The sequence below is a fragment of the Pyxicephalus adspersus genome, chromosome 2 (genome assembly GCF_032062135.1).
Source record: "Pyxicephalus adspersus chromosome 2, UCB_Pads_2.0, whole genome shotgun sequence".
NCBI classification, from domain to species: Eukaryota; Metazoa; Chordata; class Amphibia; order Anura; family Pyxicephalidae; genus Pyxicephalus; species Pyxicephalus adspersus.
The window spans coordinates 112,098,272-112,114,572 of record NC_092859.1 but is presented as its reverse complement, the minus strand read 5'-3'; the positions used below and the strand labels follow the sequence as shown (position 1 = coordinate 112,114,572).

The following is a 16,301-nucleotide window of genomic DNA, read 5'->3' as shown; positions in this document are numbered from 1 at the left end:
GGAATACTCTACAATTTGCAGACAATTGTTGAGAACTAATAACCTTGATAGTAATGTTTGATATATCGGTTCAGGATCAACAAGTAATTTTATTTACCTGCAGAAAATGTACTTAACCTACAGAAAGAAAATTAATTCAGCTAATTGGCTGCAATATATTACATATTTTTGTTAAAAAAAAACTCCAGAACACATACCACTCCCTAATCATGGTGTCAGTCATACTTCAATCGTTACCCATCATTATTTAGCCACTATTGCATAGCCCCTCCTATTGTATACACCTCCACTCCCATCTTTTAGAGTCCAAGCTCTGTTGGGCAGAGTCCTCTCCTCCTCCTGTGTCATTGTTTGTACTTGTCATGTATGAAGGATTGTCATTTTCGAAATGTGAGAAATTTGAGCCTCAACAACCGAGGTTGGTAAAATCGAATCACTAAACAAAATTCTGCTACCACCTAAGAGAGAATAATGAACCCCCCACCAAAATAAATGGCTAGGTGGTATTTTTACTCAACGCGTTTCGCAGATCTAGTCTGTATCCTCAGGAGTACAATACAGATCCTTTACTGGTATAGTGATGTAGTAGTAGCAGTGATGATGATGCACATCTACAAAAAGATATCATATAATTTAATATTTTCTGTATACATGAACATTTGCAAGTACATTGATAAAAATGCATTGGGTAGAAAATCCCACCTAGCAATTCATTTTGGTTGGGGGGTTCAGTATTCACTCTTCTCTTAGGTGGTAGCAGAATAATGTTTAGTGATTCCAGCTCATCAACCTTAGTTGTTGAGACCCACATTTTCCTCCTAGTGGCAGTAAATATTTGTCTATTGGCCCATATGGCCCCTTGGTCAACTTGATTTTATTTGTTCATGATTCCTTGATTTTTTAAAGTTTGTAAATAAAAAATATGTTTTTATTATGATTGAAGTGTTTAGTGCCTTAAAAATCCTGCTTCCAGTCCCCTCTCTTGGTGAGCCTCCTTTTTCACTCTAGGAAGACAGGCCTTTCCTCTTTTTCCAATATGTTAGTGTTTTATATATAAAGGGTCATATAATGATAATGTGGAGGTACGTAATATGCACAGGCATACATACATAGGCATGTATACTGATGACTGACAAAAATCAGCTTTTAACATTAGGAAGATTCCTGTCCATGAATTCCTGTCCTATACTTTACCATTACTGTCCTCTGTAGGATAAAATCTCAGATCTTTGTGACACTTCTTTCCTGTGCAAGATCCTGCCCAGGTCATCAGCACATCATGAAAGGATGCCTTAAAGAATTGTATAGCCTTCCAATATGTTTTTTTATGTATTGCACCTGCTAGATTCTGGCTGGTTTCAAATGATAGCTTCTATGAAATAGTAGACAAAATAAAAAAATAAAAAAAGGCTTTCTATACCTAAATAACAAAAGAAATTTAATATTTATGAATGTGCATAGTACCTTTAAATTAGAAAGCTATAAAATATCAAACATTAAAATAATTTATATATTATATTGCTGATTTATTTCCTAGGTGTTTCTGATCAGCTGTCACACTGTCAGCAGATGTCACAATTTCAAGATATGTCATCTATCAGTATATCAGTATGTGTCACCTGCCATAATAGCTGAAGTTAGAAGTTTTTTCACCTGTCAGTCAGAATAGTTTATATTTTGCATACTGTGTCACAGTTCGTGAATTAAAAATAGGTCACGATGTCTGATGAGTCCATCTACGGATATGACAAGTTGTCAATACTTATCAGTTGTCTGCAAATATCAGTATATGGCAAAGACTTTACAATGTGGGGACACATCAGAATTTGACAGCTATCATCAGTCAGCTTAATTTATTATGCCATAAAAATTCCCCGTCACCCTGTCTGTCATATGCTATACTATTATTATTACTCTATTATTGTCTATTATTTTTATCTATTATTACTATTGATCTGATATCCTCACGAGTAGGTATGTAATATTTAATAATGTATCGGTCAATCAATACCTCTAACTTAGTATATGAAAAAGGGCTCCTGAATTTTTAAATAAGGGAAAAAAAAGGCACATCCCCAAAGTAAATGCAGAGAGTTCACATACCCACATAGAGGGCCACATACCAACAAATTTTATTATGTATCAAATAAACTATATATAACTAATAGTTTTATAAAAACAAGAAAAAGCTTGTTATTTTTCACAAATTGTCAAAATAATGTCGATAATACAGAGTATCGTCTCCTACAGCATACAGCATTTTCTTTTATTCAACGCGTTTCGCAGTACTTTTGTTTCAAGCGAAACGCATTGAATGCAATACCTCAAACCTACACAAGCAGACAACAATGATCACACTACAATAGGGCAAATTCATACTATCACCCTTGTTTGTTTTGTTATGAGATAGCACCTACACATATTCTTTCTCATCTATTTGCATTCTAACTAGAGTACAAATACTTCTGATACTAAAGATAAGGGGAGGATGAAGAGAAGTGGCTCTTTAAGGCAGTATTATTATAAAATTGATTAAAATTAAATAGACGTTTAGGCTCGGCAACACAACCTAAGTAGTCATGAATCCTATCCCTAGAAACTGATCACATGCCAAACTTTCTAACCTACTTCTGATACTAACATATGTTTAATAACAAAATGTAAAAATGATCAAGTCTAAGGTGAACACACCATAACACATACTACAATCTGCCAATGTTGTGTGTTATGAGATCTCCTTGCATTGGTTTTAAGGCATTTTTGTAGTCCTGAAATCCCTAATTGAACCAGCAGATGGCAGTGCAGTACAGCATGCCATTTACTTTGACTTATAGGCAGGAAGCCTCATGCAGAGTAATGAGAGCTGGCAATCAGATTCTCCTTTTCATTCTTCCATATTGTTGGGAAAACACTATTGGGAGAATATAAATAGTTGTTCTGTGAGACGCTTTTATGGATGAGGGTTTATGATCCCTTTCTCTCCAAGGAAGAGCTTGTTAACAAACCATGCTTTCTTTACAACTGCCCTTTAAGGCAGTATTCATACAACTCTACACAAAATCTCATTTCTGATGGTCGTCCTGTCCACTGCAGTATTGTAACTTAAGTAGCAGATAGTTGTAGGATTTGTATTACCACCAATGTCTGCAAAAACACTAACAATATCAATGAACAGGTAGAAAACATGACAACAAATTATAAATACAAATATAAAAGTTGTCTGACAACTCTGAGTAAGAAGTCTGGATTCAACCTTTATCCCTGGAGGTTTGTAAAGAAATGTAATGTAGGAAGTGAAAGTTTTTTTTTGTAATATTTGCATAACTATACCATTTGAATGCCAAGGTTTTCCCCATATTTTATTTCCCCCTACTTTCCCCACCTCCTAGATTGTAAGCTCTTTGGGGCAGGGTCCTCTCCTCCTTCTGTGTCACTGTCTGTATAAAATCCTGTTTATTGATAATAGTAATAATTATTATTAATATTATTATTGATGTAGTGTTCCAAAACGCAGATGATACGCAGAAGATCATTTGACTTGTGCCATAGAATGTAAAACATTCATAATAAACCAAATGTTTTTGCTGCTGATGGGAAAGTGATTTTATTTTATCGAATCCTTGTTTTATTTTTTGCAGATGTTGTGTATGTTTTAACACATGCTAGAACTCTATTGAAATGGAACCTGTTAATGGCAAATATATTGTTCTTGTAGAGGCAGCTGCCAGACTTTTTACATTGTGCCATCTCTAGAGCATACAGTGTGTAATGCCAGGCTGCATGGGTGAACATAGAATATATTGGGTGCAGAAGAAGCATGGGAGAAGATGGCAATGCCATCAGGAAGCTTAGAATTCATCAACATTCATAATTACACATTGTGCAAAGTGTACCACCCACTCTCTACTCATTTTAGAGTTATTGACTACCTTCAACTAAAATATCACTGGTTGGACTGACTTTTTAACCTTCTTAGACACAGAAAGAGATTAACAAAGCTCATATTTTACTTACGCAAATTGCTGGGCCTTTCATGTTTATTTTCACATATGATGCCTCGTTCTCTATATTTGCGCATTTCACCTTAGGGAAAAAAGTACATATTTTATCAATTTACATCATGAAACACTAAGTCCAATATTTTGTATGTATTGGTAGAGTTTGCTTGTTAAACAAACGTGATCAGCGCAAACAACAAATGGCACATGGAGAATTTGTCATAATTAATATCTCTATTAGTATTTTTATATACTGCTATTTTTTTCATAAAGCCTAAACATAGCACATTGCTAATTATACCTTTAACTGCATAACTTGCATTTCTGTTTACCTTTTCATTGGATTTACACAACCCAGTCAGGTATCAAAGCCAAGCTGTTAGCCTCACTTTTAACTACAGCAGATCAGCAATAGCGCCTGTTACTGGATGGTGAAGGAACAGCAGCAGGCTGGCAGGTTCATCCTCCTGTCAGCCCTTTCACTGTTGCACACATCAATGCAAAACACCTGAATACTACCTAGTGGTCCTCCTTCCTTTCCCAGTCTGATTTTCAATGTACAGGACACTTCACAAGACTGAAATCAAGTCAAATTTAGCTACAAACACTGGTTGCATTTAAAAAGATATTTGATTTTTTCACAAAAGAATTACAGTCTGCTATAACATACAGTAAAATAAATGATCATATTATCCATTTAGTAATCTTACATGCCACTGTCCCAAAGTAATGTCATGTTATGTGAAAACACTAGTACATAGGAGCATAGGTGAACTAGTACATAGTTGATAGGAGCAGCTATTCTGCTTGTTAGGTTATATCATGTTCAGAAGGAGAGCTGTACATGTCAGAGAAAAATCATTTGTTATTTACAGCAAAATTTGGTATTGGCAACTTTTTTGGTTTGTTGACTGAGCAATTAAAGCTTATCCTTACATATCCTACCTCGAGAAAACATTCTCCTAACAACAATCTTGGTCCAACAGAGCCTCCATGAAAAAATAAAACTAATGTGTTTAATTGTGATTTAGAATTACTAATGGTGTGGCAAATCTATAGGCGCCAAGAAGAAATTTGACAGAGGAGAAGTTTTGCTTTACTGAATATATAATGCCAGTAATTATTGTTTTCTTTACATCTGTATAACGTTTGAAACTAATGATCAGATTACTGAGGTAGTTCTACATTATGGTGTAAAGTGAATCACAATATAAAAAATGTGAAATTTAATGCGACAATGTTTTTGTAATAAGAGTGGCTATTGTTACACCTACAATAGGTCCCAATAAAACTTTTGCTCCCCCCTACAGGGTGCCTTTATAGCAATTGAACAGACCACTGCTGAACCAGTAATTATTAGTGACTGTGCATAGCTACCATTAGTTATCTGTAGACAAATATTATGAGTGTGTAGAAAGTGGGAACCCAGAAAATAGAGCGTCAGGACAGGATGTGATGAAAACTGAAAAAAAAGGTTATTGAGAGGTGGGTATGCATCCATTGGTCTTCCATCATGTTTCAAAAGAACTTCCTCTATATAACATATATGTTATGGTTCTGTTTACCTCAATGTTATCCTTTTCAAAATGTGACGTTTTCACTTTATCAGCCTCAGTGGTCTCCTGTGATCTGATATCCTCACGAGTAGTTAACTCTGCTGCTGCTGGTCTTGTAGGGATTGGGGAGCCGCTGGTGATCTTAGGCATAGTAGTGGTCATTACTGCTGAAATCTCATCAACAATGGTAGAGGATGTTGTCTTTGGAGGTGGTGGTGGTGGTGGAGGTGGTGGTGGTGATGATGATGATGATGGTGATGATGATGATGATGATGATGGTGATGATGATGTACTTAAATCTGGTACACTGGTAATATTCACTTTAGGGGGCTCTGTAGGTTGGATTTTCAAGTGGATTTCAGTGACTGGGGGGGTAGCTGTAGATTTCGAGCCTGCATTTGTACTGGTGTTTACCTGGGAAGGTTCTGTAGAAAGTCAGAAAACATATGTAGGTTTACAATAAAGATATTACTATCACAGCAATGGTAGTCTGAACATACTAAAAATAATTCTTTTTGAATCTCTATAGGAAGGTATTATTTTGTTTCTGACAATAAAAACCAATATATCAGTAAGTCAGCACAAAATGCATTCTCCCCAATTACCTGTAAACTGTAGTTTTGAATACTGTTCAAAAGAGTTCAAACCTACTTTAAGTTTTAAATTCTATTTGTGTCCCTGCTGGAGATTTTTTTTTATTGTCATATTTACTATGTTATCTGTCTTTTTTTTTTCTTCTTATTATGTCTTCTTATTCTTATTATAACACCCATTAGCTAGACAGAGAGGGTCTGATTTATTAAAGCTCTCCGAAACTGGTGAAGATAGACTATCATGAATTTGGGTGATCTGGTACAGGCCGGAAACCGTTCCCCAACTAATACCAAATTATTTTTTATCCCAAGTTTTTTGGATCACCCAGGTTCTCCCATGATATCTTCTTGTCTTGAAGAACTCTAATAAATCAGACCTAGAAAATGGAGACAAAGACAGCAATAAAAATGACCAGAAAATATGCGTTTATTGCTACCTCTGTACACACTACAGGGGTTTATCCTTCCTGTTCTGTCCGATCAAACAGACAGGAAGTAGGCCCTCTCAAATGGGCAGATAGATGGCAGTAAAACATTGATGCAGATTCTGACCCCTTCACTCCAGTGTTTCCCTGTCAGGGTTTCTCTAGAGGCTGTTAGGGGTTCTTTGTGCAATAAGCAGTTTGTGCCTATCAGGTCAGTTTAACAGATACAAATGATCTGTTTGGGTGGGATTCTTTCCACTGGCTAGCAATATAGGAGGCATTCTTCCTACTGATCATCACACTAATGTACTGTGAATATGGTAATTATAATAGGGGTTTCCTAAAGACGTGAAAGTTATTTCTATGGGTTCCCCCATGTTAAAAAGGTCAAGAAACAGTGCTCTACTCATAACTTCTAAAAAGGTTTTAAATGGAATTGGGCTAAGGGTTCTCATTGCAACGTAAAAATTTTAACTTGCAACACTTGTTACAAAACAAAACGCAATCTGTACATATCTTCATGAGATAGCTATCCCAACCAAGAATTTCTTCCTTGCCAAGTTCACGCCACTTGTAAGTCCAGGAAAACAGTCAATACCCAATAGGATAACTTTACATTCCTGTACATACCTCCCAACGTTTAGAGATAGGGAAGAAGGGAATATTTGGGTTGAAACAAAGCATACCTGTTGTACCACTTCCTATATGGTGTATAGTGGAGCCAAGCGTTGGTGTAACAGGGTTGTTTGCTGTGCTAGCACTGTGTTGACTTGCTGTTGTTACTGTTACTGTGGGGGGTGCCTGTTTTGTGGCAGTTGACGGACTCCCAGGTGGGTTACTTGCTGGAACGGCTGTAATTTTTGATGTCGTTCCTGTTGGAGCTGCATTTGATGGTGTAGAAAGTGCATTAGTTGTTGGAGCTTTGGTAGTAGCAGTAGTGGTTGTAATAATGGAGGCGTCTGTCTTTGCAACAGTTTTAGCGACAGTCGTGGGAGTAGTTGAAACATGGGTAGCAGTAGCAGGAGGGACAGTAGTAACAGTGGTAGTCCGCTTGGGAACAGCTGAAGGTGCCACAGTAGTCGTTGGTTGTGTTGTAGGATCCGCTGAACTAGAACCTGAAACATACAAAAGAATTTGATGTAAATTTATGCCATTTGTTATTGAATTTACTTTGTGTATTTTATTAAAATCTCAGCTTGTCTAACTTGTATTTAACATAGCAAGTTTACTTAGTGTATAGAAACCTTGGTGCTACTATAGTGTGATTCCTAGCACTATAGTGTTCTAGTATAGTGTGATTCCTACTATAGTGTGTCTATAGTGAATGGTGTACCATCCAGCTTTCCTCTCCTAGGGACAGAAACCATTTCGGAGCAGACTTCCGGACAGTATTTGAACCAGTCACAGTATTTGTGGATCTAGCAGTAAGGACCTTCTTGTTCGTCAGCATCACTGGGTCATCGCACTTGCAGCAAGAAATTTCCTCAACCAGGAGACCATGTTGAAGGAGATATCGTGACGACGTTTCTTCACTTTGCACCACTCCAGTATAAAACTCACGTAACAACATTTTTTGTAAGGGTATGCTTGTTTCTATGGGTTTTAACGGCTAATCTTAATGGAAATTTTAACGAAATAGAAGGTAAGTTATTGTTTTTAAATGGGAATCTTCATGAAATAGAAGGTGAGGTAGTTTTTAGTAGGGGTGTTGCTATAATGCTATAATGGTTACTAAGGTAAACCAAGAAGTTTCTGGAGTAGTAGGAATCACACTATATTAGCACCGAAACCTTAACAATAACTTGCTGTTATTTGCTATGTTTTAGCTTGTTAAATATACTATTGGAAGCATGGTATTGTATTTGTTTGGTAAGCACAAAAAACCCACTGACCCACTGATTTCTGCTGTGTTCTGAAATTCTCAAGAATTCTAAATGAGTAATAAAAGTATTCTGATTGAAAATCTTTTCAATATTTACCATAGAAAAAAGTACAATTTCAGGTTTGGTCAGAGCAGTGACATCACTATACCTTCCTAGAAGGCCAGTTTGTATAGGTATCGTTTTTATTTGATTTGCTGGAAAGGAAGTGGACCTTTAAAGTGCATTGAAGGTCCATATAATTTGTATGAACTGCTGTGTGTTGAGATGCGCTGTAGCACACCTTGTAACCCTCTGCACTGTTTTTCATGTATTCTTGCACTGGAATGAGTTGTTGTACTGCAAAAAAATTCATCCTAGCTCTGGTGTGAATGGGCCCTTTGGTGTGAATGGTCAGACTGATGCAATTGACACAAGCCCAAACCACATCATCACAGGCCAATTTCATTTAGCAGATGACTCTGACTTAAAGGCTTCTGTAAAATAAATCAGGTGTACAGGATAAAGTACGTAGGATTCCAGGAAAACAATAATTTACAAGTTCTCAAGGATAAACTGAAAACTCAAGACAGCTGGCAAAAATCAAAAATAACAATTGTATATTATCAGTCAACATATTTTTACTTTCCAGGTTTATCCTGACACAATAAATCAGCCTGCTGTGTTCCATTTTGTGTGTGACTTCTCATTGTCCATTCTAAATCATTTGTATTAAGTCAAAGCTAAAAATAGTGGAAGAGGAAGTGAGAATAATATGCAAGGAAATTATGGAAACACACCCCATTCAGACAGGCAGGCAGACACTTTTCATGTACAATGCTGGCAAATACTTCACTTTCTGCTAGGGATATTCATGTGGGAAAAGACAAATGGCAAAAGGTGGGTTTAAGGATAAAAAGAAGACATCTTGGGGGAAAGGTCAGAGTAAGCTTCACTGTTTAGATGTGATGTGTCTTGCACTGGATATAGTCTCTTGTGGCATCTTGTCTAAGAAATATTAACATCAAAGAACAAAATGCTAAGAATGTAGACACAAGTTATGGCTATTAAACCAAATAAAAGATTTTTTTGGCACATCCAGTGAAATTTCTCTAAACAATAATGTTGCTTTTCTTGCTGATTTAAGATTTTCTTTACTGGAGTTTAGACATAGGGCCTGATATAAAAAAAGCTCTCCAAAGCTGGAGAGTATACACGTACATCAGTGAAGCTGGGTGATCCAACAAACCTGGAATGGATCTGGTCCAGGATTAAAACAATTGCTAGCACATAGGAAATGACTTTGAAGAAATCCATTTCATGTTTACTGGATCACCCAGCTTCACTGCTGAAAGTGTATCTTCTCCAGCTTTGGAGAGCTTTAATATATCAAGCCCATTGAAAGAGGCACATATAACATTATACAATAAGTTACAATGAAAACAAAAGCAAAGAAAGCAAGGAGCTTTCAAAAGGGCTAGGATGTAAAATACATAGGGTGACAGAAGATACTCATATACATTATATTAGGTATTATAATTACCAAACTTTTACAGAGATGCCAGTTCTGCAAATACTTAAACTTTAAAACTAGGGCAGGCAACTATATATGAAGAAAGTGGAGATTGTGCCTAAAACCATCACAAAATGTGCATCTGGCCAGGTGGAGACAGAACCAAAAAGTAAGCTAGAAGCACAGTTGGGCAAGGTAACCAGAAGTTGTTGCTGGTAATTAGAAATGTCAAAATCAATAAGAAACAAAAATATAATTCAAACAGAAATAGTCCGCAAAATGGAGTTCAAAAATGGTCAATAAAAATTAGAACAATTGAAGCCAATCCTAAACACAATAAATGGTCAAACCATTGAAAAACCTAATATTGTGACTATTATCTTCATAGAAGAACAGCTTGCCCTTAAAAAGGAATCCAAACTAATGGGGGTAAGTGGATGTAGGCTTGTGGACATAGAGAACCCTGCAGAAGTATCCCAGTGAAAGAAAGTGCTTCAGAGAAAATCTAAGCAAGATGCCGTAAAGACAAATTTAAAGCCAACTGCTCAATACCAGTCCTGTTCCAGATGGCCAAGTAAAGTAACCTACAGACCTAAGTAATTGACAGACCTACTTAATAGAAATAGCCTTTAGGAGAGAGAGGCTTTAAATGATCTTGCTGCCACTGGACATTTTTGGTGAAAAGAGAGATAATTTTTATAAGCATGTGAGCTCCCCACCAGTCCCTAAAACAGAAAGCACCTATCTTAAATCGGTTCATTATAATGAGTCTTTTTATTATGCCTAGTACCCCAAGAAGAGGTTTTGGAATGGAGGAGGGTTAATATGGAACTCACAGTAGCTACCCTCAGTGTTGGACATTGCTGCCCTCTACCCCAGTCTAAGTAAAAAAAAAAAACCTAAAAAGATGCATGTCTTTCATATAACTTGTAGGATCAGACAGAAATTGTTTTATTTGAGGCAAAATTGGCCAAAGTTACATATTTTTACTGTTAACCCAAAATTATAGTGGTTTTTAGTGGTTGTAATAAATGAAGTTGTTGCTGTTTTTCTTTGTTAGTCTTGTTAGCTAGTAAATCTTATAACAGCTATACAGACAACAGATTGAAGTGTTGTCACTTTGTTGACGCAAAAAAACGATCATAAAAATGTAAGATTGTAATGAGCTTCAACCTGACTGCTTACAGAATTACAGGAGATAAGACTGTGCATTCTTCTGGCCACTAATATCTGACATCTATTCCTCATGTGTTGAATAGAACTATGCTTATCAGTTTAACACACATTTACCACAGCAGTATATGCCCTGTCCTAAATAGACATGCTGAATGCCATTTACAGCCATCCATTCAAAAAATAGAACTGCTTCTCTTTGAAAACAGAACTATACAAACACTGTTTATGAAAGATGTCTTTTTCTGCTGTTAGGAAGTTTGTTATCCTTTTTTATTGCATTCAACTAGATTGAGCCACAATGTAAAGGTATAATTACCAATTTTCACAAAAAGCCTTTAACAGGAACCTCTTTGTAGGTGAATACAAAGAAAATAATACCCCCCTTCCCCCGAAAATAAGACCTACCTCGAACATAAGCCCTAGCATGATTTTTCCGTAATTTTAAAGGATGCCCAAAATTTAAGCTCTACCCCAAAAGTAAGCTACAGTTCATAAAAAAGTATATTAAATAGTGCCCAGGTTCTATCTAAAACTTAGTTTTAGATAGAACCTGGGCACTTAGTTCTGCTGGGAACTTAGTTCTGCTGTAAGTGAGGCCAGGATCAGCATGACACCAATAACTACTACTGAACCTTCAAGCTGAGCAGTCCCCTTTAATTTGTAATATTAATCAATTACAGCACAAACAATGCTAACAGTGTAAAAGTTATATAATATAAGTGACCTATACAGCTGACCACTCACATGTAAAGGAAATAGAATCACAAGAAGTTCATGATGGATTTCAGGGTTTGGGGAGTTAAAATGATGTTTCAGAATATGATGACATGACTATATTTGAATAAATGTTGATTTTGTGTTCAAGACTAAATGTCGATTGTTGTTCATGAAATCATTAAACATCCCCTGAAAATAAGCCCTAGTACATTTTTTGGAGCAAAAATTAATATAAGACATTAACTTATTTTCAAGGAAACAGGGTACCTGTGCAGCCTATACTCAAATATACCGACCATTTATAAAACATTAAGGCTCAGTTTGGTTAAAGAGGAACCCACATCAAGCCTGTGTGGAGAGGTCAGAGAGTGTTCACTAGCTCAGAGCATTGACAGGTTTATGATGGTAAGCCTGGAGTGTCCTAATATGGAGAACACTAACCACAACTGGTGCAAACCGTGGGAAACTCCTTTTCATCCTGGGGTACCTTTATTTACTTTCTGTAGTGGTATACTAAGACTACATTAAAAGTGTATCCACACATAAAAGCAACAATTGTATATATTGGTGCTAATCAGTCCTTGGGTGGGGTTGCTGTATTAGTTTTCTTTTTCTCAGGCTTTTTTTCCCCTTTTTTTTCATTTGATGGTTCTACCAGTAACACAAGCACTGATGCATTTACTGTATCACAATACCAGAAACAGTACAGAATTACAGGAACCTCAATCTGAAATAAAATAAACTATAAAATAAATGGTTGAGGTCCTGTATCCTCTGAACAATATAACTGATAGCAGTGCAGCAGACAGAATATTATCACCCAACAAGATTTCTCTCCGGATCAGTTTATTTGTCCACTTAACAAAAAGATATACCACAACACAGAGAGATCAAAAACAGACCAAATTTTAAAAACAGAGCAAAATATTGAAGTTCATTGTTAGGGTTCACATACAAATTGACATTAGGTTATTAAAGCTGACCAGAAAGGAAAATTTGAAGTTAACCTTGCAGTGGGATCGTCCTGCACTACAGAAGCTAAATGGTAATGTTTATGGTCTAGGCTACCATTAAAAGGCAGTTTTACTTACTTCTTCTACTACCCGGTCCCCTGAAACTGGCTGTTGCAGGGAAAAGGTACTATAGGTGCTTTTTAGATTTACTACAGAAGCGAAGATTTAACTCTTACCCTGCAGGTTCAGCCCCACTGTAATGATACATTTAAAATTGCTTTTAAGTTCAGCTTTCAGGCAGTTTAAAAGCATTACTCTTCAGTTCCATTAGCTTACCTGGCTTGTTATTAGTTGCAAGATTTGTAATTATGTTTATTGTTGGATACATTTTCTAATCATATTCTCAGTAATATAGCCGACATTATTTTATACATTTGCATGTCCAAGCTACATAATGAGCAGGGCAAAGTGTCTACCAAAAGAGACTAATGTTTTCCTGAAAAGGCAGAAAACCGACAAATGTGAATATAAACAAAAGCTATAAAGTAGGAAGTCAAAGTCAATGCTGTTAAATACTCTTGCAAACAATATAAAAACTAATTATTCCTAACTTGACTGTGTGCCATGAGATTAGCTGTAAAAATGACTGTAAAGCCTGTGCAGAGCAACCAGCAAATAGCAGTGTTCCAGATTTACAAAAAATCTTACTTGCCTGTATTCTAAAAACTACAAATATTGCTATATATAATACCAACTCAATCAAGGCTAGATATATCAGGCAAGGTATTTTTGTTGCAATCCGTTTTTATTGTTGTAATAATTACAAAACAAGGCTCATACATAAAATGGCACATACAAAGACATAAGGCCACATGGCCTGAAATTACACAGTTCCAGGTACAAAAAGTGACATTTTATAATATCAGTGCAATATTAGAATAACAATACTGAGAATAAAATGGAGTCACCTGTGTAGAAAACAGAATGGAGCAAAGTAGGTAGAAAGAATATCACAGGGGGTGAACATCCAGTAACAAACATTAGTATTATCTAAACTCGAGCCCATTCAAACTTTAGGACATCAATAATATAGTAACGCTTGAGAGCAGCTCAGCTGTCCTCCAACCCAACTCCGGTAGCCACCGGGAATGTCTGCATATAATCCTAACCATATATTAAAATAAAACAGTTAGCCCAAAAACAGGAAGGGGATGGGGAAAGGAGCGGGGGGGGGGGGGGGGTAAGTAACCGACTGGCCTTTCACCTGAACAGACTCTCGTAGTATTAAAGAAGCCCTCAAGCATAACAGGGGTTTCAATTCCCATGCATTCCACTACATTATTGCCAAAGTGGTCTGGACTGAGGCGATTCTTTGAACCAATCCCAAGTCGACCATGTCATTTTGTATTGCTCCAGCTTATCCTCGTCTTCAGCTATTAATCTCTCCATATGTTGTATTTTTTGGAGGGCCATTCTATGGGTCATAATGAACGCCTTTTCCCAATCCAATGGGGAAATAACCATCCCCAGGTCTAGCTCCCAACATCTCATGTATAGAGGGGCTTTATGTGCATAAATTCCAAGCAATATCTCGTAGACCTGGGAAATAACATGTATCGGTCTATTTTTAGAGCGGAGTAAAGATTCAAATGCCGTTAAACTCCTTTGTATGGTATAGGAGTGTAAAAATTGCGTTACAAAAGAGGACAATTGAAAATACCAAACGTTCGGCAACTGCTGCACCCCGGCGTCCAAGGAGGAGAGGGGTGGGACCCTCCCGTCCTGAAGTATACTACAGATCTGCCTATGATCCTCAACCGTCCAGGATAAAAACTGGGTCACATTCATTGCCGGTGCAAATGAGGGGTTGTCAAACAGGGGGGTCATGGGTCCTATTTTAGAGGACACTAGTCCCCTCCTAGTCAGGGTGTCCCACTCCTTTAAAAGATCAAGTGTAACCCTTGGTAGCGATTGAGGGACATGGAGTCGGGTCCTGTCTATCCACAATAAGGAGTGAAGATCGACTGGGGATAAAATATTTTCCAATACGACCCAGTTCTTACGGTCCCTGTTATGAAACCAGTCAACCACCCGAGTCAGCATCGTCGCCCTGTAATAGCCTCTAATATCAGGGACTCCCGCCCCGCCCATGGGTTTAGGTTTGATAAGATACCTAAGAGCTATTCTAGGGCGCCTCGAGGACCACAGGAACTGCCTACATAACCTTTGTATTTTGCCTAAATAATTTAGTATCTCAGATTTGTCGAAGTTCACTTTAAAATTACTCAACATCCCAAATCTCTCAAACTCCTGCAAAATCGCTGGGATAGATAGCTGTGGAGATGAGATATACATTAAGAGATCATCAGCAAACAGGGACAACTTAAAATGGAGTTCATCTGTCGTCTTTATCCCCTGGATATGTTCATTTTGTCTCAGCGCCACTGCCAAGTGTTCCATTACTATGGCGTATAGAAGGGGTGATAGTGGGCAACCCTGTCTAGTGCCATTACCAATAGGAAACGGAGTCGACAGGCCTCCATTGACCCTAACCCGGGCTGTGGGGGCAGAGTACAGTGCGGCTATTCTGGCCATCATCAATGGGCCTAGGCCAATCTGGCGTAACGCCTGATACATAAAAGCCCAGCTAACTCTATCAAACGCTTTTTCAGCGTCTACCGATAACAGACATATCTGAGTCCCAGACATTTTGGCCGCGTGAGTAAGTAGTAGGGTTTTGATAGTATTATCTCTGGCCTCTCTCCCATAAATGAAACCCACTTGATCTGTATGAATCAGGTTTGGCAAGTAACGGGCTAGACGGTTGGCTATCAACTTGGAGAAAAGTTTGGCATCTACATTGATTAAGGAAATTGGTCTATAATTAGAACAAATGGAGTGGTCCTTGCCTGGCTTAGGGAGAACAGTAATGTGTGCTTCTAGACTTTGAGTAGGGAGGGAACTATCCCCTGATATAGAGGAGAACACCCTAGTCATGAATGGTACCAGGGTTTCGACATGTAATTTATAAAATTTGGGTGTGAACCCATCAGGTCCTGGACTCTTGCCTGCTGGGGTATTTTTAATAACTGCAGTCACCTCTGCTTCCGTGAACGCAGATTCCAGGCTAGTTATTACCTCTGGGGCTAATTCTGGCAATGCTGTAGAGGCTATATAGTCCTGGAGGGAAGAAGGATGGTGTGGTGAGGATTGAATGTTGTATAGTTCTGCATAATAATTATGGAACGTTGTTAATATCTCCTTGGGAATGGAGGTGTTAGCTCCCGGAAGGCAAGGTATTTTTAAATAGATCACACAAGGTTCTCAATGTCTGTGGAGCATAAAATATCACCACTGACATCCCTTGGTGAAGGATTCTGGAAGAACTTTTAGGGCTTTATTTATAACAGGGAATTTGACATTTCCTAGTGGTGATCATTTACTGCCATTGAAACAAATGGACCTGAAAGATTCACAAGAGGGAATGTCTGATTCTCTGTTTTTTAAATAG

The 16,301-nt window shown here is 37.5% G+C and overlaps 2 protein-coding genes across 2 annotated transcripts in view; one reads left to right on the top strand and one right to left on the bottom strand.

Moving 5' to 3' along the window:
* MKLN1 (muskelin 1) overlaps positions 1-16,301 on the top strand; it is a 130,163-nt gene that overhangs the window by 35,013 nt on the left and 78,849 nt on the right. The gene's annotated exons all lie outside the window — the stretch shown is intronic.
* Positions 1-16,301, bottom strand: part of PODXL (podocalyxin like) — a 49,859-nt gene that overhangs the window by 9,079 nt on the left and 24,479 nt on the right. The window contains exons 2-4 of the mRNA XM_072401855.1: positions 7,259-7,687; positions 5,564-5,979; positions 4,015-4,083 (exon numbers count right to left, since the gene is read on the bottom strand). Of these exons, the coding sequence (XP_072257956.1) occupies positions 4,015-4,083; positions 5,564-5,979; positions 7,259-7,687 (914 nt within the window). The remainder of the gene's footprint in view (positions 1-4,014; positions 4,084-5,563; positions 5,980-7,258; positions 7,688-16,301) is intronic.